Source organism: Emydura macquarii, unplaced genomic scaffold, assembly GCF_026122565.2.
Source record: "Emydura macquarii macquarii isolate MOO-44397 ecotype Brisbane River unplaced genomic scaffold, CSIRO-AGI_Emac_v2 contig_1254, whole genome shotgun sequence".
Taxonomy (NCBI): Eukaryota; Metazoa; Chordata; order Testudines; family Chelidae; genus Emydura; species Emydura macquarii.
In genome coordinates, this window is record NW_027131391.1 from 4,630,636 (window position 1) to 4,652,800 (window position 22,165).

General features: G+C 43.0%; 1 protein-coding gene across 1 annotated transcript; it reads left to right on the plus strand.

Moving 5' to 3' along the window:
• Window position 1: 1 nt before the first annotated feature.
• Window positions 2-12,269, plus strand: SPRING1 (SREBF pathway regulator in golgi 1). The gene is made up of 5 exons (XM_067550150.1): window positions 2-975; window positions 3,127-3,283; window positions 5,346-5,497; window positions 7,998-8,111; window positions 9,102-12,269. Exons 1-5 carry the CDS (start codon window positions 859-861, stop codon window positions 9,183-9,185), a joined length of 624 nt encoding a protein of 207 aa, XP_067406251.1. The 5' UTR covers window positions 2-858; the 3' UTR covers window positions 9,186-12,269.
• Window positions 12,270-22,165: the final 9,896 nt, after the last annotated feature.

Here is a 22,165-nt window from a genome sequence, read left to right on the forward strand (position 1 = left end):
GAGCGGAAGCAGCGCGGCGGGGCGGGGCTGGATCTGGATCTGGCTTGTTGAGGTTGCTGGTAGTAGCAGGACGGGGCCGGGGGCTGAGTTTAGCAGCACGTTTGCTCCCGACCGGGGGAGCGAACAGGCCCTTGTGAGTGATGCTGTGCTGAGACCGGGGGGAGGGGGCAGCTTCTTTCCCCCTTCGCCTGTGTAGACAGGGCCCGGCCGCCCCCACCTCGCCTGCTCTGTCTGGGAGGATGCCGCGGCGGCGGCGGGGGGCCGGCGAGAGAGGGCGCGGCGGCTGGGCTCGTTTCCTTTCCAGGGGCGGGGCGGCTCCTCGGCCTGTCGAAGGTTCCCTCCCCTTGGTCTGTTTTGGTAGGGTGCCTCGGGCTCGGGCTGTGTGTGAAGAGAGTTAACGCTGGCGGCGGCAGCAGAGACTTCCATCTATTTGCTTGATAAGGCTACAGAACCGCCCTGAAGCGTTTGTCCCCCTGAACAGCTCTGTTTAAATGTGTGCTCACACAGGTGAGGAGCTGTGGCTTTTCCCTCTGGGTTTGGTCCCAAACTCCTTGGTAGTGTTTAAGTTCTAGCTTTTTTTTTTCCTTTCCTTAAAGGTTTTTTTTAGTGTTCTTCCATCTCCTCCAGAGGCTTCTCAAGCTGCTTAGGTTTGCACCTGATTAATGCAATCCTGGAACAATTATTTTGCTTCTGGGGGTTCCTTTCATTCCCCTGGTCCCCCCATAAACTAGCAAGGGCAGCAGCTGCAGGGTAAATAAGAAAACTCCAGGAAGAATCTGAACCTAGTGTAGCTAGTGCAACAACAAGGGGGGAAAACAGCACTTCCAGAGCAGAGGAGTGTTAGTGAAGGTTTGTTGTATGGGCATGGTGCACTTTGTGTCAATGGTGTGGCGCAGGCTGCTGAGGAAGCGTTGGGTCCTGGGTATTGTATTTGGACTCTCCCTCATCTATTTCCTTACCAGTACCTTCAAACAGGTCAGTATTGCTTTTCTTCTTCTTTCCCTCCTCACTGCCCCATTTCATCCTTCTCTGTAGGTCAAGGCCAATCTTAGGAAAACACTTAACATCAGACATGATGCTTATTACTGCTGGCAGTAATCCCATTGTATGACTACAAATTGTTGTAAGTACTGCACCTGGTGGTGGCTGCATGTTTGTGCCCCTCATCTGTGAGCTCCTTGAGGTAGAGAACACCCATATCCTGTGCTAAGTGTCATGTAAACTTGCAGCACAACATAAGGGATTTTAAAAGAGATTTCTCTTGAAGGTTGTAATTTATTTATGGTGTTTAGCAGAGTGACCCAAATACAGATGCTGAAATGCTAAGATTTTTTTTTTTTAAACTTGTGATAATGATGGATCTCAAAATCTTATCTACACCAGCATCATCAGTAAGATTTAAAGGGTGCTGTCACTTAATTTGGAGCCTGAACCTGAAATTTTGTGTAAAGTAAAAGTTTTACATCAGTAATACTCCATAGCAATATGTTCATGGGAATTAAAGGGCAACTGGAATCTTTTTGGGATCAAAGTGTTTTCTTGTAAAGGCTGTTGTGAACCACTGTTCCACCCAGGACAATAGCATTGTACATGAGAGACAAAAAGTGAAACTAACTGCTCCAGGAAAAGGCCCTTATCCTGCAATAGGAGCCATGCAGGCATAAGAGCCTGCATACGTAAATCTGTTTGGAGGATTGGGACTTCAATAAGCTGCAGAAAGAAAGCAAATATAATAAATGGTGAAAACTAATGAGAGTAGATTACTTAAGTTCCTTAGGTGACTTTGAAAATCTCTACATGTGTAAAGTCTTTATTTTTTAATAAACTAACCTTCTGTTATTTAAGGTGAGGACATTTCCCTCCTTGTAACTGAGCTTTGTTAAAAATAATCTATGCAATTAGATCTTTGTTTAAAGAAAAATATAATTAAACTCCTGGTGATGATTCTTGCCCTCGAATTGTTAGACTCTTAGGATAAGTCCAATGTGAGGCCTACATTTTTTTGACACCTGTTCTTTTTTTTAAGCAGCACCCACATAAAACCTGGAATGTGCTTATTATTTTGGTTTGCAGAGCAGCTTTAAAGGTGCATTGTGTAAGGTGGTTTTCCAAAGGCAATCTTTAAATGTTTTAAGTATTTGTCCATCCTTAAATGGACCTCGCTCAGTTGTTCTTGAACCGCCTTCATCACGTATCGCAACATCTTTATTTGAGATGATGTAGAAAAAGCAGCTTTGAATGTCTGACCTGGAGCATTAGTATATCTTGCAAGGGACTGTGTTTTAGTGACTAGAACAGGGAGGCTGGGAGTCAGGATTCTTGGTTTCTACCTTGACTGCCCCACTGACTTCCTGTGTGACCTTGAGTAAATCAGTTAAACTAAACCACATTTTTACAAGTGGCCAGTAATTTCGGGTGCCAGACATTGGCAGGACCTGATTTTCAGAGGTGCTGAGAAATGGCAGCTCTCTTTGACCTCAACTGAAGTCATAGATAGGCTGCACCAATGAAAATTTGGCCCGCAGTGTCTCAAGTTCAGCACCCAATGTTAGTGGACAGATAGGCTTTAAATGCTATCTGCCCTCAGTTTCTCTCATCTTTAAACTGGGAACAACAATATTTAATAAACCTCTCCAAGAGTGGGCTGCACGGCTTAATTCAAAGGGAATGTTGGCAAAGTACTTTGGAATCCTTGGATGAAAGGTAGTGTAGAAGTGCACATTTTATTCTTCTGTCCCTGCTTTGTAAAGAGGGCTGATAGGGGATGGAAAGGAGAGAGCATTCTTTGTGTTACTAGGAAGATGGTGAAACAACTTGTAATATATGCTGGTTACATAGTGAAGGGAATGCTACTTTTATGGCCTGAAATAATTTGAGTTACGATGTGTTAAGTGTTCCTGCAATGTCTACAATCCCCTTTATTTTTATGATGTTGGTTTAATGTTACCCATAGTATATGGTAAACAACTGTTGTTGGTGTAATATCTCAGACTGCATTAGTTTCTTGCAGCTTCCTTTCTGTCTTGGGACTTGCAACAATTATGAGCTCAGCTGAGGGACGGGAGAGCAGAGTTGAATAAGAGAAGGGAACTGAGTGTTAACTTGCATTGCTGTGTTCCTTTGCAGGAAGAAAGGATGGTACGCGATCGGAATCTTCTCCAAGTACCAGAACGTGAGCAGCCCATCATGTGGAAAGTTCAGTTCAGCATGGGAAATAGCAGTCAGCTGAGTAACCAATGCAGAAATTCTGTCCAGGGGAAGTTGTTCATTACAGATGAGCTGGGTAAGAGCCTCTTCTGCAACCCATAGTGCTCAGCACTGTGAGTACTCTCTGATCTTTGCTGGGACCCTCAAGTAGCAATATCCTCCACTCTTGTGCATTCCCACTAGAGTAAATTCTTCTGTTATGGGAAATGTCTCAAATGCTACTTTCTTACAATAGAACACTGTCTCGAATTGGCTGTAGGTTCACCTCTGGAGTGAATGCAACAACTATCTTAACAGCACACCAGAGTTAGTTGCCGACTTTCCTGAACACCCTTCACTTCATCTGGAGATGGTGCTCTATTGAAGGAAAAGAGTATTTGAGACGTTTCCCACAACAGAAGAACGTACTGTAGTAGGAATGCATGAGAGTGGAAGGATTGCTACTTGAAATTTGAATTTAACCAGGACAGCAAAAACACCAGTAATTTCACTTTTACGTATTTTTTCAGAAGGCCCCTTAACACCATGCTTGGAATTTGGTTCAGTATTGACTTGGGGAAGTAAGTAGAATGTGTTCTGCAGGATTCATGTTCTGCAGCACTTAAATGGCCCTGATGGCATCCCATCCAACTTCTGAAGCTGACCCTGCCCCTCCTCAGCTTCTAATTAGATCATCATGTGAGATGGCTTAGGTATAGGATATATTTCCACCCTAGTTCCTTTGTATTTATTGCAACAAAACTCTTAAGATCACTAGCCACTCATCCTTAGCAAATGGTCATTTTAAATTTGTTTGAATATATCTAGCCAGTCTGCCCCAATAGGAATGCATAGGGCATATTTCATAACTACATCCATTAGAGATAAAATACATGCAGTTTTTCTTTCAAAGATACACTATAAACACCTCCTTTTTTCTTACTTTTGGCTTGTCTGAAAATGATTCATTACTTGATCAAACGCTGAACTAACGTCATAGTTTTATGATTGCAAATCTTACAAACATTTAAATGTGCTTAACGTCTATCATGTGACTTGTCTCCTAAAAGTCAATGGAACTACACACTCTTCAAAAGTTAAATGTATGCATAAGTGTCTGAAGGATTGTGACCATAGAGTTGAAAGAATATAAAAAATTAACCAACTTGGGTGTGACTGGCAATTCAAGCAGTTTCCAGGTTTTTTTTTTTAAAGGCAGATTTGTGGGAATACAAGATGCAGAAATCAATGCTGCATTCCAGTGACTCCCAGATTTACTTGGTGTTGGTGTGTGTGAAATTCATGGGCGAATGCAGTGCTTTCACTGTGAGAGGCCAATCTCCTCAGTTATATTGCTATTATTGTTTAGATTGCAAAAGCCCTCCGAATGCGCTAGTTATTTTCCAAAGACAGGCAGACGCTGTGAAAGCAAGTAAGTATAGTACAAGCTTCTCCTCCTCCCCCCAACTTTGCCAATGCACCTTGCTCCTGTTATTCCAGCACTGGGCTTTTTTTTGACCAGAGATCATTCGTCATGCAAAAATTGAGAGTCAAGTTAGGAGTTGAATTCCATTCCCCAAAGTTCCTAACTTACTCATTCCCGCAAATGTGGAGGTGATGCAGCTCCTGCTGCCATGGCTTTGCTACTCCAATAGCCCAGGTAGCAATATTAAAGCTAGCTTGGGTCTGTTGACTCGAGCTGCAATGGCAGCCCAGTGATTACTGCAGTCACTAAACGGTGTGTATGTGTGATAGGGTTTTTTTTCAGATTGAGAGGGGCAGAGCTCTATCTGGAGCAGTAGTGGGTGAAGTTACCCTTACTCCTGCCTCCCAAAATAAAATACTGTGGAAAATTTTGGAAGAAAGTAAGTTTTGATCCTTAGAATGTATTTTAGTACAATATATTCATCTATAAAGTATTGAGTTTTGAGACAGACCGGCCATAAGATTCGTTACCTCCCACAAGCATCTGCTGGGCCACCTGGTCATATCAGTCACTGATGTATAGCAGTGTTCCTCAAACTTGCCAGTTCTCAAATGATAGGGTCCTAATTTTGTACATGCACGCCTTGTTACAGTTCCATTGCTTTCCAGGACCCCGCTCTAGTGAGAGCTGCAGAGGAGTGGATTCTGTTACTACTTTTTCCTTTGTTTTTCAGGCTACATCTGTGACAGGAAGGACCTGTTGGTGAATGGCTGTTGTAATGTCAACGTGCCTAGTACAAAGCTCTATAGTTGTGACAACTGCCTGCCCAATGGTTGTTGCAGTGTATACGAGTATTGCGTTTCCTGCTGTCTGCAGCCCAACAAGGTGCATGGAGTGCCTCTTGCTTTTCACGTTCTTATCCTGTTCAGTTGATTGAGCGTCCTGAGATGCTAACTGGTCAAGTGTGCACTCGTGGGGGGGGGGACCTGAAAACAGGGAAAGCCAGCTAGGACTATGTAAGAAATTGTCATACAAATATAACAGCTAGAGCGATGTGGAGGATGGAAAGTCCCATTTTTTCAAGGGGTTTTGAGATGTCTTCATTCCAATTAAGAAAGAGACCTGTACACTTCAAAGTTCTCTATGAGAGAAAATTTTTGAAAAACCCATTTGTAACCATCCTCCCACTCAGTGTCAGGGCGCCGCTTCATGGGAGCGTCGGGGAGCTGGTATGTCCATCGGCCGTTCTACCTTGCAGCTGCACAATCACCCAGATATCAGCTTAGGACTCCAGCAAGGAAGAATCGACACATCACAGTCAGCTGGTAGCCCCAGCCTTCTGGCTGGGGTGCACAGCAGAGTCCAGCCTCCGGTCCTCTGGGTGTGGGTGAAGCACTTCAACAGTCTATGGCCCTCCGCCTCCTGGCTAGGGCAGATAGCAATGAGCTAAGGCTCTTGCCCCCTTGGCATGGGCAGAGCAATTAAATAGTTTATAGCCCTCAGCCTCCTGGCTGGGAGAAACAGCAATAATTAAACCGTCTTTGTTGCCAGCCTTCTGGCCTAAAGGTTCATGTGCTGCCAGCCCTGACACGGGTTGGGAGACCCAGGCCCATCCTGCTCCACCAGGTCCCAACCCAGGGCCCTAGTAGCGGCGGGCGACCCCACCACTGAGTTGGCAGGGAAGTGTGTGGTTGTTGCCTCATGTCCCAGCAGCACAACCAGATCAAAATCTTGTTTCCCTGGGCTCCTTCTTACCAGTTCCTGCTGTCACTGCTCCACTGCCACTGGGACCTGGCTCTCAATCTTGTGGTCAGGTGGCCCCTCCTCCGGTTTCTCTCCAGGGTCTTCCATCTCCTGGAGCAGTGGGTTGCCTTTTCTCCCTGCTGCTGGTCGCAGGCTCTGCTGAGGACTTAGTTTCCTGGGAGGGACATCTGCCAGCCTCCTTCCCTGGTCTGGCCACAACTGAGCTACATAGCCCTATTCCTACATTTTCTGTCCCACCCACACTTCCTGCAAGGGGTGTGGGGTTGGAGGTGCCCACCAGGGGGCGTAAACCCTCTCTGTACCAGAGGGAGGCCACTCTGCCTCACTACACCATTATCGTGGGCTAAACTGATACATTTCCTTTCGACAAAACTGAAATGTTTCAGTTAACCTTTTTTATATAATATAAAATTAAAAAAAAAATTCCAAACAGTCATTTCCAAACAGAAAAAAAATCAGTGTTTTGTTCCATCTGTTTTGGATGTTTTTGACATTGTTAAAACTCTCTACCTGGTTTTTCTCAAAAATAAAATTCTGGCAAAATGACATGATTTTCATGAAATATTCTGGCTTTGACAGAACCATTTTCCACAGAATGCAGTTCCGTCAAAGTCTTTTGCAACCAGCTGTAATAGCAGTGTTCTGTGCTTGTATTATATCTCTTATCCCAGAGGATCCTCTTATAACTTTTCACTGCACGTGAAACTTCTTTTTGGACACAGTAATAACCAAGTGTCAGGCATGTGGGATGCCAACAGATGTCACTGTTAGACTACAAGCTTATACCCTTTGGCTATCCTGACATTCAGATACCTCCCCTAGAGAGGTGCAGATGGGCAACAAAACTGGTATCTTTTTAATGCCCTTCAGGCTTCCATGTGGAAGCTCTGCTCCTTTGGTCCTCCTCCATGTAGTGTGTATCCCAAGGTGCTGGTGGAGCAGCAATAGAGTGAAACTAAGACGACTGCTGCTACCAGCATGCCAGGGTAAGCACTACATGCCTGCTCTTTGGTGTTCCTTTTGGCACTGTGTATGTGAACAGCAGAGGCCTGATTCTTCACTGTTGAATGAACTACTCTGTTCTACTCTAACACAAATCATCTTACCATCCTCATCCCTGTAGCATCTGAGTGCCTCATAAACATTGCTGAATCATCTTATGATGTACAGAAGGGAAGTATTTTCCCCATTTTACTGATGAGGCATCAGGGGAAACTGAGGCATAAAGATTTAGGGACTTTGAGTCAGGAAATGAACCCAGATTTCCTCCTTCCACCTCAAAGCACTGGCCACGAGAACATCTTTCTGCATGACTCAAAGCTCTCATTTTCAACCATCTTTTATGCTTGCTGACTACTGGCACTGCAGCACTTCCCTATGTTCCGTTAAGCAGGCCCAATGCAAGGCTGCTTTGAATTCTATTATTAAAAAAATGAAGAACTGAGAAAGTATGGGTAATAAACCTTCATAAAGACAATGTAACAAGAACAGTTCAGTGAAACTGTTCTGCTGTAATCTTAATTGGCAAACTCCCAGTGTATGCTACCAAAGAAATGCACTTTTCTCCATTCCCATTTCTTAACTAACTAACCTAGGTGTTTATTGTTTCTGCCTCTCTCAGCAACTTCTTCTGGAGCGTTTCCTGAACCGGGCAGCGATCGCTTTCCAGAACCTCTTCATGGCTGTGGAAGATCACTTTGAGTTGTGCTTGGCCAAATGCAGGACTTCATCACAGGTCAGATACTGTGGCATGTGACGTGGAGGAGGAAAGGGAGGTGCCAAAAATGTCTGAGAAGGGTGGTATTGATGCTATGAATGTATAGTTCTTATATGTGCACGTGTTGAGGCTGTCCTTGGGAGCCAGTCTTGGGGGACAAGTGAGTAGCTTTCTCATAAACTAGGAGCATAATGCACTCCTAGCACAGTACAGAAATGGACACTGACTTTTTCTTAGCACTAGAGACGTGCTATAAAGGGAATAGGAGGCTGGCGTGTGGCCAGCCAAGTACATTAGTGTGCTTGTTTCCCCAGCAGCTTTAGCAACCTTATATTGTTTATTTCACAGTACAGTACATCTGGGTAACCACCACTGTATTCTGCTGACTGTAGAAATTCTAATGGATGTTAAAAATAAACAAATCAGTGCTGGGTACCTATAATTAAAACTGCCACCATTTCAAGCCTGCTTGGTTAGCAGACGTCTTGTTCTAAGCAAACATTGTACCTGTTGGGAGGTGATGAGGCTGATGATACCCTTATGGTGTACTTAAGCAGGAGCTCATACTACAAAGTAGAGATGATGCCTGAACCCTAAATGAGAGATGTAGATCCAGATGTCTACAGAGCTTTGGGGGAGGGAGGATCCGGTGTCTTGAATCTTAGATTCATCTGCTATACATTGTGTTTCAAGCATTGGCTTGTTTTGTTTGTTTTTTTTCCAAATGTGTTTGATTAGAATGTGTGTGCAGGAACTTGAGCAGTCTGACTCTCGCCTGCCTGGGTATTTCATCTAAATCAGCTTCTGGCTACAGTTCAGTGACCGTGTGTTGTAATGTTGCAGCTACATTTTTTTTAGCGATGATGGTGTGTCTGTGAAACAACCATTGCCATATAAACACCACTGGTTTCTGCCCTTTGTGGGAGAGGAATGAGGTATTTTACACTGGAGAGCTGCTTTTTAATAGCACATGTTTTTCCTAAGGGCTTTTCCCTCTCTTCTCAACAGAGCGTGCAGCACGAAAACACCTACAGAGACCCCATTGCAAAGTATTGCTATGGCGAGTATCCCCCCGAGCTCTTGCCTGTTTGAAAGCTGCATAATCTGAACTAACATGGGGAAAACAACTGGAGATTGAGCATCTGGAACAGCAAGACAAGAGCTGCTTATGCAAGAGCTTAAACTCTCATCTGGAGGTTTCCAAAGACAAACAGACCAATGTGCAGTCTAAGCTTGGGACTGATTTCTGTTAGAAAACCTCTCCTATTTAAACTAAAGAACACCATAGACCTGCCATGGATGAGTTAGAGGGAATCCTTTGAATGGTTAATCTAATTGAAGAGCTGCCATTTGGGATGCACACAATGAATTTAGTCTATGGATCAGCATGGAAAAGGGTATAATACAGCCTTTCATCTGTACATAGAAGTTAAATTATATCCCCAAAGAACATGGACTTTCTAGACTGACTGCTGTAGATATGAAGAGGGATTTTTTTTGTGCTTAAGAGGTAAAGAAGGTCTATTGAGCTTGATCTCCTGGAGGCCTTTTCAGCATCCATGGTGCAGACTTTATATGTAACTATGAATTATTTATTGGGTTTATATGGAATAGCTGAAAATATTGATGCTTCTTGTAGCCATTGGCTGGCTCCTTTCAATCCATAGATTCTCTTGGAGCAAAGTCATCCTTAATCTTGACCAAAATCACTCGTTTCTGCCTCCTGGCAGGGTTTTTTACTGGGGCCCATCACCATAGTATTTGTATGCCTCCCAGTTTAAACTGGCATAGCGAAGTCCCCTGTGGAATTCATGGAGCCTTCAGCTCCCATAACTTGAGCTCTCCTTTCTCTCTCTGCATGGGCTGGTGTGTTTCTGTGAGTGAATGCACATGCCATCCTAGTTAGGAAAACTTCTTCAAAGAAGAAGGTCTCACAGAGTGACCCATAAGCAATCCAACTCTTGATTGTTCAGATCTCCTTGCCTGAAGCAGTGAGGCTTCTGCTGCCTGTATTGCACATCACCATCGCTCCAAAGTGCTTCACTCCTGATTATGCAGAGGCAGGAAGCAGAAGGACTGAAGTTTTGGGATCCTGATTTTAATGAGATCCTGATGTAGTAAGTAATTAAAATAAAATGTCAGGATACATGGCTCTAACCCGTCTCTGAAGTTAGATTTGCAGCCAGTTTTGCAGTTGTTCTATTAACAGCTTATTAATGATGTTCCAGCATATGGTTCTAACCTAGCTGCTCGGAAGATTCTCTAGTTTTGAGATTCCAATCTAATTAGCATGCTAATTGAACACAGTGTTGATTCCCCCTGCAGTTTCCTATCATTCTTGTAGGCTGCAGTTTAAATCTTTCCTTCTGATGCCTCTGTGAGGCCAGTCTGCAAGAAGGGAGTTGGGAGAAACATTTTGTCCGTGCTTCTGAATGCTGATAGAATTTGTTCCCTGAAAGTCAGACTCCTAGCACTGAGCCAAACTAGTCAGTTCTGATGTATCCAGCACCTCATTCCCATTCTCTTCTGCTCTTGCCTCTATCATATCTGTGCAACTTCTGTTTTGCCATGGTTTTGACTTTGTGCTCATGTATGTTAATCAATGCCTCTTATTTTTCCCTTGGGATAAAGAAATTTTCCCTATTAAGAAATTAGAATAATGTGGCTGATAGTCTATGATATCCCTTTGTTAAAATAGACGTTATCCCATCACAGGGAGTTCAGTTGTGCTTATAGTTAAACTGCATGTGGCATAAGCAAGAATTAAATAGTTATCAGCCATCTCTGATATGTGAAAACTCACTTGCATTTTTTCCTCATCCTTTCCCAAAAGTTTTCAAGTGAGATAAGGTCTTGGAAAATAAAATGTCCATGCCAGTGAGTCCTCCTGAAAGTTTTAAAGCTTGTGTCTCATGGAGCTCTGACAGTAGAATTTTATCTGGTCACAGTCCTTTCTCCTGTTTGCTGCCCTCCTAGGGCAATTTGCTGGAAGATATGTCAGGGTACATGAGGTTGTGTTGTACCTTGTTAAGTGCTTTTGGTGGGCTAGGAGAAACTTGGTACTGAGGCATGGCAGGTGCCCACTGATGGACAGATATAGATATACCAATAAAGCTATACTAGCAAAAATTCCTAGTGGAGATGCAGCTTATATTGGCAAAAGGACTTTTTTACCAGTATAACTGCATCTACACCAAGGCCTGACCACCTACACCTGAAACTTAAGTTGACCTAGCTACGTATCAGAGATGTGAAAAATTCATATCTCAAGAGACATAGTTAAACTGACTTACTCCCATGATAGACCCAGTTAGGTTGACAGAAGTATTCTTCCATTGACCTAGCTACTGTGTCTCGGAGGGCTGGATTAACTACAGTGATGGAACAATCCCTGCAGCACTGTAGCTGTGCTGGTAGCATCTGTCATGTATACATAGCCTCAGGCTTTTGCCCATATAGCTGTGTTGGTTGAGAGTGTGAAAAAATCGTACCCCTAACCATCAAATCTATGCCAGCAAACAAATGTAGACCAGGATTTTTAGATTCAGTGGAGCATGGAGCGTAAGGAAATACCCTCTTTGGCATTAAACAGATCATATTGGCTATCTGACACTTTGTCCCTGTACCAGCTCTCCACCCCCAACCAATCAGAGAGGGCAGTCAAATTTGTCTGAGGCCTTGTCTACACTGAGCTGTGTCTTAACACTTCTTACAATTGCATGACCACTCCAGTACAGCTCTAATACAACAAGACACCAGCAACCACTGGCATTTTTTTCTTCCGTGACTTCCTATGTAGATTGAGTTGAGGTTAGATAACACAGTAGTAAAACACTCCAATAATTTATCAACACTAGAACCCCTGCCATTGATGCCACTGGTATAATGGCAGTGGCAGGAAATTGTAAGACAAGCTTATGCAACCGTACGGGAATCTCTTGGACTCTATCTAGCAAAATGGGTGGAGTTTAGAAATGTGTTAGTTGGCCATTGTCAATTCTGGGGTTACTGTGTCCGGCTTGTATCTGTAAAGGTGTCTAAATCCTGTCTATGCTCAGAGATAAGTGGTATTGTTGTTCAAATAATAAATATCACAGGATCTTTTTCAGGAGATAAGGCAACAAGCCACATTTATTGTGAATACAAAAATTTGGTAAATAGTATCAATAATGTAAATACCAAGAAAACAGTATGACCATTGTAACAATATCAATATTGTGTTTTACTTAGTGAAATAGTATTAATAATGCAAATACCAGGAAAACAGTATCAACATTGTATCAATATTGCAAATATAGAGATTCTTGTTAACAAAATATACTTCATTGACACGTTTCAATGGTACTTTCATTCACACTCATACACACAGACAGGGAGACGGACAAACATACATAGGAGTCTCACAGATGTTATAGTTACCAGCCTCTTGGTGCTTGTGGGAGTCACTGGCCAGGTGACTGTAGCACGAGGGTGAGGAGCAAAGTTCTGGCTGGTACGGTGATGTAGACCCGAACCTCCAGCCTTCGTTTTTCTGTCACATTTTATAGGAAAAAGACCGCATGTAAGTCTATGGGTTTTTGCTCTGTCATGCTGCATCTGCATTGGGTGTGATCCTTAATCACCCACATTGTTGCAAGCCTGATCAGATTTTGTCCTTTGACTTCAAAGTTATCAGGGTGGACCCTCTTCATCCAGTTGAGTGGTAAAAATGATTATCTTAACTCCTTTCTTCCTCCCTCAAACGTTTGAAATGAGGCTGGTGTTTTCTTCATCATGTTTCGACATCCCTTACTTAGACCAATTGTTCAGTCATTTCCCCCGTCTACACCCACCTCAATTGCTCAGCCATTCACACTCAAATTACTCAGTGCAAACTCTTAGCTGAAGAACTCACATGTCTCTTAAAGCAAACATTCATTCATTTTTGTGCGTCTTGCACAATTAGGTAGGTATATGTAATTACATTTCACAGTGTGACTTCTCATACTTAAGCACATATAAAATAGGTACATATAAAACAGGTAAAATTGTCAGTGGAGTGGTTTTACAAATAATCTTAAAACAAATAGAAGTATTCAAAGTAAAGACAGACTTGAATATTACTAAATAATATGATTTGGAACCATGTCAAACTGCAATGTAGGACTTACAGAGAATAGCTTAGAAAAAATCTGGGATCTCTTGTTCCGATGATATGCAGTAAATGAATATTTTAAAAAGACTGAAGTGAACATTTCAAAGGGTAGAAAAATAAGTCAGTTGAGGTTTTAGCTTTTGATTAAATGTACAGTGTATCAGGCTGAAGTGCCTCTTGGTAGGAAGAGAGGGAGGGGGTGTTTGTGGCTCTGTTCTTTCATGTATTTCATAAACACAGGATTGGGCGAACAATATGTAAAAAGTTAGCTAATGTGTTTTAAAACATCACCTATTTTTCTAGTCTTTGTATGCCCTTGTACTACAGGGTAGATGTAGCCAAACAGTAAATCCAGATAATGCAATAGGTGAGAAATGACATTGAAGGTAAATATATTCTAACCAAGGAAAGGAGGTGGAGGCAAACAGGAAACCATTTTTTTTTCTTTTTCAGTTTCATGAAGAATAACAACATGTTTGTCTTTTTTCAGACCATTAAGAGAAAGTTTCAGAGCTGGCCTATAGGAACTTATTCTTCTTTGAGAAATTTAATTTTTGAGGTAGCTGAGTGCTGTGACATGAGTTTCCTGCAGTGGAATACATGCCAGAAACTTGCCCTTCCTCCATTTGAAGTATCAATTTATTGCCATGTGACTATAAATTTTATATGCTGGTTATGAAAATGAAAGCCCCCATTATATGAGATCTGGTGATTCTACCTGCCAAAGCTACCAGCAAAGCAGAGCTAAGATTCTTGGAGAACTTGTCCTCTGCTTAGAAGAGATTGTGCATGATTCCTTCCTGCAAGTCCTCGGCTAGTGATGACTTGGAAGAGGGTACTGTACAAACTCCTATGCAGGGATGAGGAATGAAGAAAAGCGTGGAATTCTGAATGGGTAAACACAGAGTCTGGCTGAACATCAGTGAACATTTGATGATCTTGGACCATGGCTTTAGCATTCTAGCCTCTCAGTCTAACTCACTGAGTCTTTTAGGTATTTTGACTATATGACAGTGAACATTTATCACTCCACTTCCCTTATTGATACGTTTTCAGGCTCTCGACCCTTGCAGTAGTTAATGGTTTTAGGATTGAAGAATTGTAAAGCTTTGGCTATTAAGCACTGGATACCACAACTGCTAGCTAATATCCTTTTACTTCTGACAACCTTCTATCTTCTCTTTGCCTTCCCTCTTCATTTTGCTGACTCAGATCTTCTTATATACTTAGCCCATGGATTTGTTTTGTGGTGGGCCAATTGTTTTGCTCCTTCAAATCCAGTCTTAATCATTCCTTATAATCAAATTTGCATGCAGAGTTGATACTTTCTCCAATCATGGTAAATTAATGGGGGGAGGGGAATCCCTTCTTAACCCCTTGGAGGTTACTCATTTGGGGAGGAGTTCAGTAAATTGAGTGTCTTAAAAAGGGTCCTGGTGCATTCCCATTCTATCAGTGGGAAACTACTGTAGGCAGTGAAAAAGGGGGGAGAGGGGAAAAGAACCACAGTCTCATCTGCTGGGGATGAAGGGAAAACAGAAGGCAAGATGTTGTTTGTCTCTGTCTCTTATTACTAAGGACTCCTAACCACACTCTTCTCCCACTGTAAATTGTCCGGCTTTTAGCAACTTGCATTCTGTATATTGTGCTTTCTAACATTGCAGCAGTCTGACTCACTTGGCTGCTGGTGTCGTTTTTAAACCACAGCTACAGCTAGGTTGGAAATACAAATTTTGGCAGGAATGATTAAAATGGCTTTAGAATGAAAGACACTTGCAGGATCTTGGATATCTCTCTTTCTATGTTGCAAACTGGAATATGAAGATTGCAGAGGGGAGAGGAGCAGGGAACGTGGTGCACTTTACCCCTGACTCCTGAGAGCCTGCTCTATGCAAAGGAAGACCAGAGAGCAAGTACTATGTGGTTTGAGAGAGCAGAATTTCTTGTGTGTGGGGAAGACCACAAATTACTGTTGCAGATGGGACTGAGCAGCAGAAAGAAGATACAAAGTCTGTGGTGCACATAGCTCAGATTGCAGATTAATTGTAGAGACAGACCAGCTGTAAACTTTGGATCCATATCTGTCCTTTTGCAAGTTTTGTGGGAATTTCAAATCAGGCCCAGCTCTCCTAACATACAGTAAATATTTTCTACCTCAATGTACAATCAGCATGACCCATGGATAGAGCACTGAAGTGAGTGGCAAGGGACCTGGGTTTTATTCCCAGCCCTGTCACTGATTTGCTGTGGGAGCCTGAGTAAATCACTTCATCTCACTGTGCTTCTGTCACTCGTCTCCCCCCTTTCCTTTTGTGTCCCTTGTCTATTTAGATGGTAAACTCTTTAGGACCAGGACTCTATGTATGTACAATGCCTAGTACTATTGGCCTTGATCTTACTTCTGACAGATAACTGCCAGTAAAACGGTCTCTTAGAGTTTACCATGCCCATGAAGTCTTGAATTGAACTGTATGCACGGGGGGCGGGGGCGCAGCAAGGAGTGAGTCTGCAATGCTGTGCCAGTCTATTTGCTTTTGCAGAGCTGAGGGTGAACTGAGAGTCCCGTGCTGATCAGAGCTGTCTGCTCACACAGGGCTGTGGTCGGAATCACAGGAACGCAGCTCCAGGTGTAAAGCTGAGAGCAGGACACGCTCCATTTCCAGTGAGATGTACCAGCAAGAATCCCGCCCTCAGCTCCTCTTCTGACCAATGAGGGGCAAGCTTTGGTGGCAGCCTTCCCGCCTTTTTCTTTCTCTCTCCCTCCCCCCCCCATTATTGCTGTGGCAGGCAGCAGGAGCTGCCTCAGTGTGGGTGGGCTACTGAGACATGCTCCCCCCATCCATGAGCCTCATCGAGGCTCCCCCGTTTGTGCTCAGACCCAGTACTGGGTGAGTCACTAGGCCACGAAGACCCTGACCAGAAGGGGGCAGCCAGCCCCAGAGAGCAGGAGAATCACGGAGAAAATTCTCTCCCGCCCTAGTGCAAAGACAAAGCGGGGGAGGGGAGGATGGAGAACCCCCTCAGCTGCCCCTTTCCACACACAATGGGGTGGGTCACCAAGGGGGCGTGGACATGTGTTCCCGAGCCCGGGACCCACAGAGAGAGAGAGGCAGCTGCAGGAAAAGGGACGGGCGCTCGGTGACCCCCTGGCGTCTGAGAAGAGCAGCTGCCAGTAGGGGACGGGAGAGCAGAGCCCCCCCCCCAGCAATCGCCTGCCTCCTGACAGTGGGTGAGTTCTGAGCGTCCGTTGTCTTCGTGTCCCCTCCGCACTCTGGTGTCTACTTGCCTCTACTCAGGGCTCAGATTGGAAATAAGAGGGTTCAGAGAGGCAATCCCCCTTCTGTGGCAGGGTTGCCCGAGGCCTCCTCTACTCACACACTTTGTACTAGTTTAGTTCAATTGCTGGATGCTCTTATTCTGCTCGAAGAGTGGCTTACGTAAAGTCAGTTCAAACCTGCTTCTAATGGATTTAAGCTAAACCACATTAAGCTTTGTTTTAACCACAGCGAAAGTGCACACAGAGGGCCTGTTACATCTTTGGCATTAAATTGGTTTAAAATCACGCCTTTCAACAGGTGCAACTCTGGGCACAGACAAATCTTGTGAGATCCTCTCCCCGCTCCAGATTGCTGGGCCCAGGAGTGCTGTGCCTCTGGTCCCACTCTTTCCTTTCCTTTATTTCCTGCGGTATCTTACTCCTACCACCCCCATTTCCATTTTCTCCTTTCAGTCCTCTAACTTTTCTCATTTCTCTGCCTTTCTTTCAGGCACTTTACCTCTTTCTGCCCCCATTCCCCAACTATCAAGTATTTTCTCTACTGTTAGGGGATTGAAACAGGAGAGGGTGCTCTCACTGCATAAGAGGAGCTCTGCTCTTCCAAGAGAGAGAGAGGATGGAGTGCTCCCTTCTGCTTTTGAGATGGGGAGCTGTGCCGCACCTTCTTTTTCTTTGCTTTACCCTCCTTCTGCCTTCTCTCTTTGCTCTGGTGTCACATGCAGTATATGCCAGCACTAAAAGCACAGTGGTTTTGAATTGGCTTCCTCGACCCACCTATGCTTTGAGGGTGGGATGTAAAGCATCATATTGTATCTACAGGACATGCCAGCACCCAGCCAGTCCACTGTATTTTCAGGCAAGTAGTGGCTCAGCCATCTCTGCTTCAAGGTAGGAGGGGATGCAGAACGTGGATCTTAGTGTTTGTACTTCTGTAGACCGTGGGAGCCCCAGTCATGGACAAGGACCCCACTGGGCTCGGTGCTGTACAGGCATGCAACAAAAATATTTGCCCTGCCCCCAAAGGATTTGCACTTATTATTTTTTCAGGGTCAACAGGTCCTTCTCTTTCTGCATGTTACTGAGGACCTCTAGCAAGCCAAAGAAAGATAAGTGGTACTGATTATGAGATACTGACTCAGTGCCAACACAGCTTATTGTATGAAGTTTGTTTGTAAAGAATAAAACATGGGGAGTGTAGGGAGGGAGGGCGAAGCACGGAGTAGACTCAAGACCCGAAACGTGACTATTTTGGTATTTTTTAAAATAGTGAAGGACTCAGCATGGGATATGAACTAAATCCTTCTGAATGATAAATTGAAAAACCTTTTTTGGTGCGAAAGCTTTACAAACAATTCACCTGGAGCTAGCCCACTTCCTTGTAATTGCAGCTTTAGGTAGAAAAATTATTCAGTAAGAGTATCAATAGGGTTTGTAATTTGTGTGTCTCAGTGACTCCAGAGCAAGTCTTTCTCAGTGTACAAGTATAAAGATGCTTGTTTGAGCTGCTCGTCCTGCAAACCTACCCTGGGACTGGAGAGTCAAGCTGGGATCTTTCTGAAGTAGGCGTAGTCACCCATAATAAAGGTTCTGCAATTGGAATTGAGTTAACAATTCTGCTGATGCTACATGAGCTAGAATAGAATAAAATCCAGGTCAGACCTGAACATTCAATAAGCAGGAGTAAAAAACTCATGAGATTGACTTAAATCATGAGATTTTAAAAAATTATTTTTATTCACATTATGGTACTGGAGCACTTGAATTGCAAGGTTGCAGTTACAAGCTTTTCTTTGCAACCATGAGGTCTACAATCTTTGTCTTAAAGGAAAGCTGAGATTGTCAAGTAATGATCTGATTCCAGAAACTGGGCTTTAAGAAAAACACCATCTATCATAAGATTCACAATAAAATTGTAAGAGGTGGTAACACTGACTGATCTAAATTCTGCAGGATTAATTAAGTTAAAAGCCAGCTTCCTCTCTCTGCTCTGTGTTGATTCTGTAGGGCTAATAGGAATAAATTAAATTGTCACTAAATAAGAAGATAGTTGGTACATGCAGCAGGAGCAGATCTGTTAAATAAGGAGCTGTCACTTTTTTCTGACCCTAATAATAGTTCTTCGAGACATACAGCTCAAAAAAAGACTTGATGGGTCAAATTTGTTTTTAAGGGCCAAATCCAGAAGTTAACGAGTGTTTTGGTTGAGTAAGGGGTGTAGGCTTTGGGATTCTCACTGGCATCTTGTCAACCAGTTTTCAGCTTGATCCCATTTCAAACAGCTGAGAGAGTCACTCCTGAAAACAAAGGTTCATGATGGAAACTCTGCAAGGGACCATGCCATTAAAACAAATTAAGCTGTCTATTTGTGAGCACAGATGAAATGTTTTTGATGTCACACTGTGTGCACTTGTCACAGCCCTGCCACATCAAGGTTAGAGGGGGAAGGTGACTGGCTGTTAGTCATTTAATCAAATGGAGATGTTGATTTTCAGGTAATCCAGTCAGGGTGAGGTTTGCATGCTCTGTCACTTCTAACAGCCAGATAATAAATATGCTTTCCAAAATTCTTGTTCCTCATGGCGACGGCAGCAGCAGTATGTGATCTGTGTCCCTGTCAAAAGGAAAGTGAGATGTAGTTAATACAGAGCTGCACAACAAAGAAATATTGATCAGGTCTCTCCCTGCTATGCTTGAGTGTCTGCAGTGACAGTGAATGGAACAATACAGAGATGCCAGAACAAAAAACTGTGTCCCAAGAACATTATATGGGCAGGCCATTTAGCTCCAATACTAAGCAGCACCACTGTGGCAAGAATTCAGCTCCCACCCTCAAGCATTTTCCCCAAGACACTAAATCCAAGTGAAGTGAATGACACCTTGCTCATGTCATGAATGTTTCAGTTGTAGTAGCTGTAAGGTTAAAATCAGAGGCTCACTAAAGACAAGCCTAGAGCAGATTGATTTCTCCAAAGAGTCCCCACATTTTGTGACTCCACACACTTAAAAAGAAAAAATCAATTAGTTTATGCTTTGGTCAGTCCAGAGCAGGTATACTTTGGTTAAGACATTAAGCAGTTTTAGGAGTGACCAGAGCACTTCAAAGGGAGTTGTAAAATGGATTTTGTGTTGCATCACACCACACTGTCGACAATGGTTATATTTCTGCTTGAATAGATTATTATACATTTTGACAGGATGTTTCATTCTAAGATGTATGTGATTTCTTTATGGGCTTTATAATTTTATTTTTTAAGAAAAAAGAAAACCAAAAAAACCTTCGATGCTACTTGTTGCATAACATGTAATGACTGCTAATGTTAATTTTTTTTAACTTGACTCTTAGCTTGTGTTTCTTGAATTTATTTTCAAAGGCATCCAGAATCTTGGATTCTTTGGTTTGGAATTTTTATGATCTACATAAATTGAAAATGTATGCTCCTAAATTCATATTTAGCTATTTAAATAAGCACCCTCATGTGTTTTTCTCAGCAGTTCCCATTACAGTCAATGGGTGCTCAGCACTTCTGAAAAATGAGGACATTTATTTAGAAGCCTAACTTTAGGTTTTGAATTAATGGCTGTGATTTTTAGCCTACAGCCATCACATAAAATCATGATATTTCACAACTATTTTTATTAACTAACAACTTACAAAGAGCCCTCTAAGTTGTCTGCAAAGTACAACATATCTAACTAACTGTTCCTTCAAATCAATTTCACTTAACAATGGATACTTTAGTCTTGGTCTTATGCTGTGGGGGGAGGGGGAGTTGAATGCTAATGGATCTGCTAATTTCCCTCAAATCTTTCCAATCCTAGTTCTAGATAAAAAACTCTGTTATGTAAAGTAACGGAGCTGCAATGGTAATGTTGTTCCCTGCTACCTTCCACCCCATTATTGCCCTTACTACTCCTACAGCTCCCTCTCTGCTGTTGTCTTTGGCACGATCTACACGTGAACCTTAAGTTGACCTAGCTATGTTGCTCGGGACTATGAGTGGGTGTAGACAGGACTAGGTCAATGGCACTTAAGGATTCTTCCGTTGACTTGCTTACCGCCTCACAGAGAGGTGGATTAACTACCTTGATGGAAAAACACCTTCTGTTGACATAGGAAACATCTGTGCTATGATAGCACAGCTACAGCCCCATAGCTGTGCAGCTGTAGTACAGACATAGCCAATGTCACATCCCTATGTTATTCCTCATTATCTTCCCTGAATTATCTTTATGGGCCCAATCTTGTAAACTCTCTCTTCCCATTTAGATTTTAGTTGAGAACATTGAGTATTTGCGCTGACTGGGTCCTATCCTATGACTAGTGTCATTGTCCTTCACGGCTATGTTAATGCAGTACATTACTGTCCCTTATAATCCTTTATTATTGCATGCTGAAGCATGATCTTCCACCTCACTCCATCATTTTGCCACTGACACCTGTTTTGCCATCCTCGGTGTAATCTATCAGTGTTGTCAGTGTCATCGTCCTGAACAGTATTTATTGCAGCATGCTTTTGTCTCGTCGCTGTGATTATATGAGCTTCAGTGATTGTACTACATCTATCACCTCATTACTGAAATAAAGTTAATGTTAATGGGAGTCATGTGGCTAACCCCCTGCTCGCTGTGCAGGAAATTTATTCTCGTGATGAAGATGCATATGGATCCATTTAAAACTGAGCCAGCCAGCCAGTTAATCCAGAGTTAAATAATCTTTTAGCTGTATAGAGTGCTTGTCCTGCTGAAGGCCCTAACTCACTTTATAACATTATGGAAGAAGGATGGAATTGCTGGGAAAGCACTACAGAAAGTCTGGGTTCTAGTCACTGCTCTGCCACAGGCTTTCTGTGTGACCCCTGTTCCTGCGTGGCTATCACATTTTCATCTGTAAAATGGGGTTCATAATCCCAACCTCACCAGAACGTTGAGGAGGATTGATTTATTATCTGTAGAGTGTTGTGTGATCCTTGGATAGGGGAGATGAAAGAAATGCAAGTTTTTACTATATCAAACAATTTCGGCTATCTGGGGAAACGTGGCCATTAGTTGAACAGCGCCCAGGAAACAATTTAGGACAGGAACAGAAAATATTGTCCTCAGCTGCAATGGAAGGTTAAAGTTAGATCACCAAAATATAATAACCTAATTCACAAGATGGCCAGAACAATGGGTCATACACATCGCTTTATCTGATGAGAATGGTGAAATCTTTAGTGCCATAAGCAATCAGGAACAACCTTGGCTTTAGCAGGGATCTCCTTGCCCATTGGCCACCCTGCAGAGGGATAGGTTCGTTCTCACTTAGATTATGAATTGATTGCAAGAGCAACCATCTTTTCATTGTGTGTGCATGCGCACAGTGTGGTCCCAATAATGAATGAGGCTTGTAGGCATTGGTGCAACACCAGTTAATAATATAAACACTATTAACTAAGAGGGATGAATGTCTCCTACTGAACGTTTTCCTTAATTGTCTCCCATTCACCTAATGACCAAGTCTGACCCTGTCTTAGCTTGTGACATCTGCCAAGTTAGAAAAGCTGCAAAAACTTAAAATGAGTTCTTAAATAATTAAAGTTCATCTTCTCACTTCTCAATCAATGTAATGATGGGACAATCCATTACTACTACTTTCCTTTTATTTATACCAGTGATATCTCT

Coding starts and splice junctions, on each gene's coding strand:
- SPRING1 (XM_067550150.1), top strand. CDS start 859: ATGGGCATGGTGCACTTTGTGTCAATGGTGTGGCGCAGGCTGCTGAGG. Junction 976..3,126: donor TTACCAGTACCTTCAAACAG/GTCAGTATTGCT, acceptor GTTCCTTTGCAG/GAAGAAAGGATGGTACGCGA. Junction 3,284..5,345: donor GTTCATTACAGATGAGCTGG/GTAAGAGCCTCT, acceptor TTTGTTTTTCAG/GCTACATCTGTGACAGGAAG.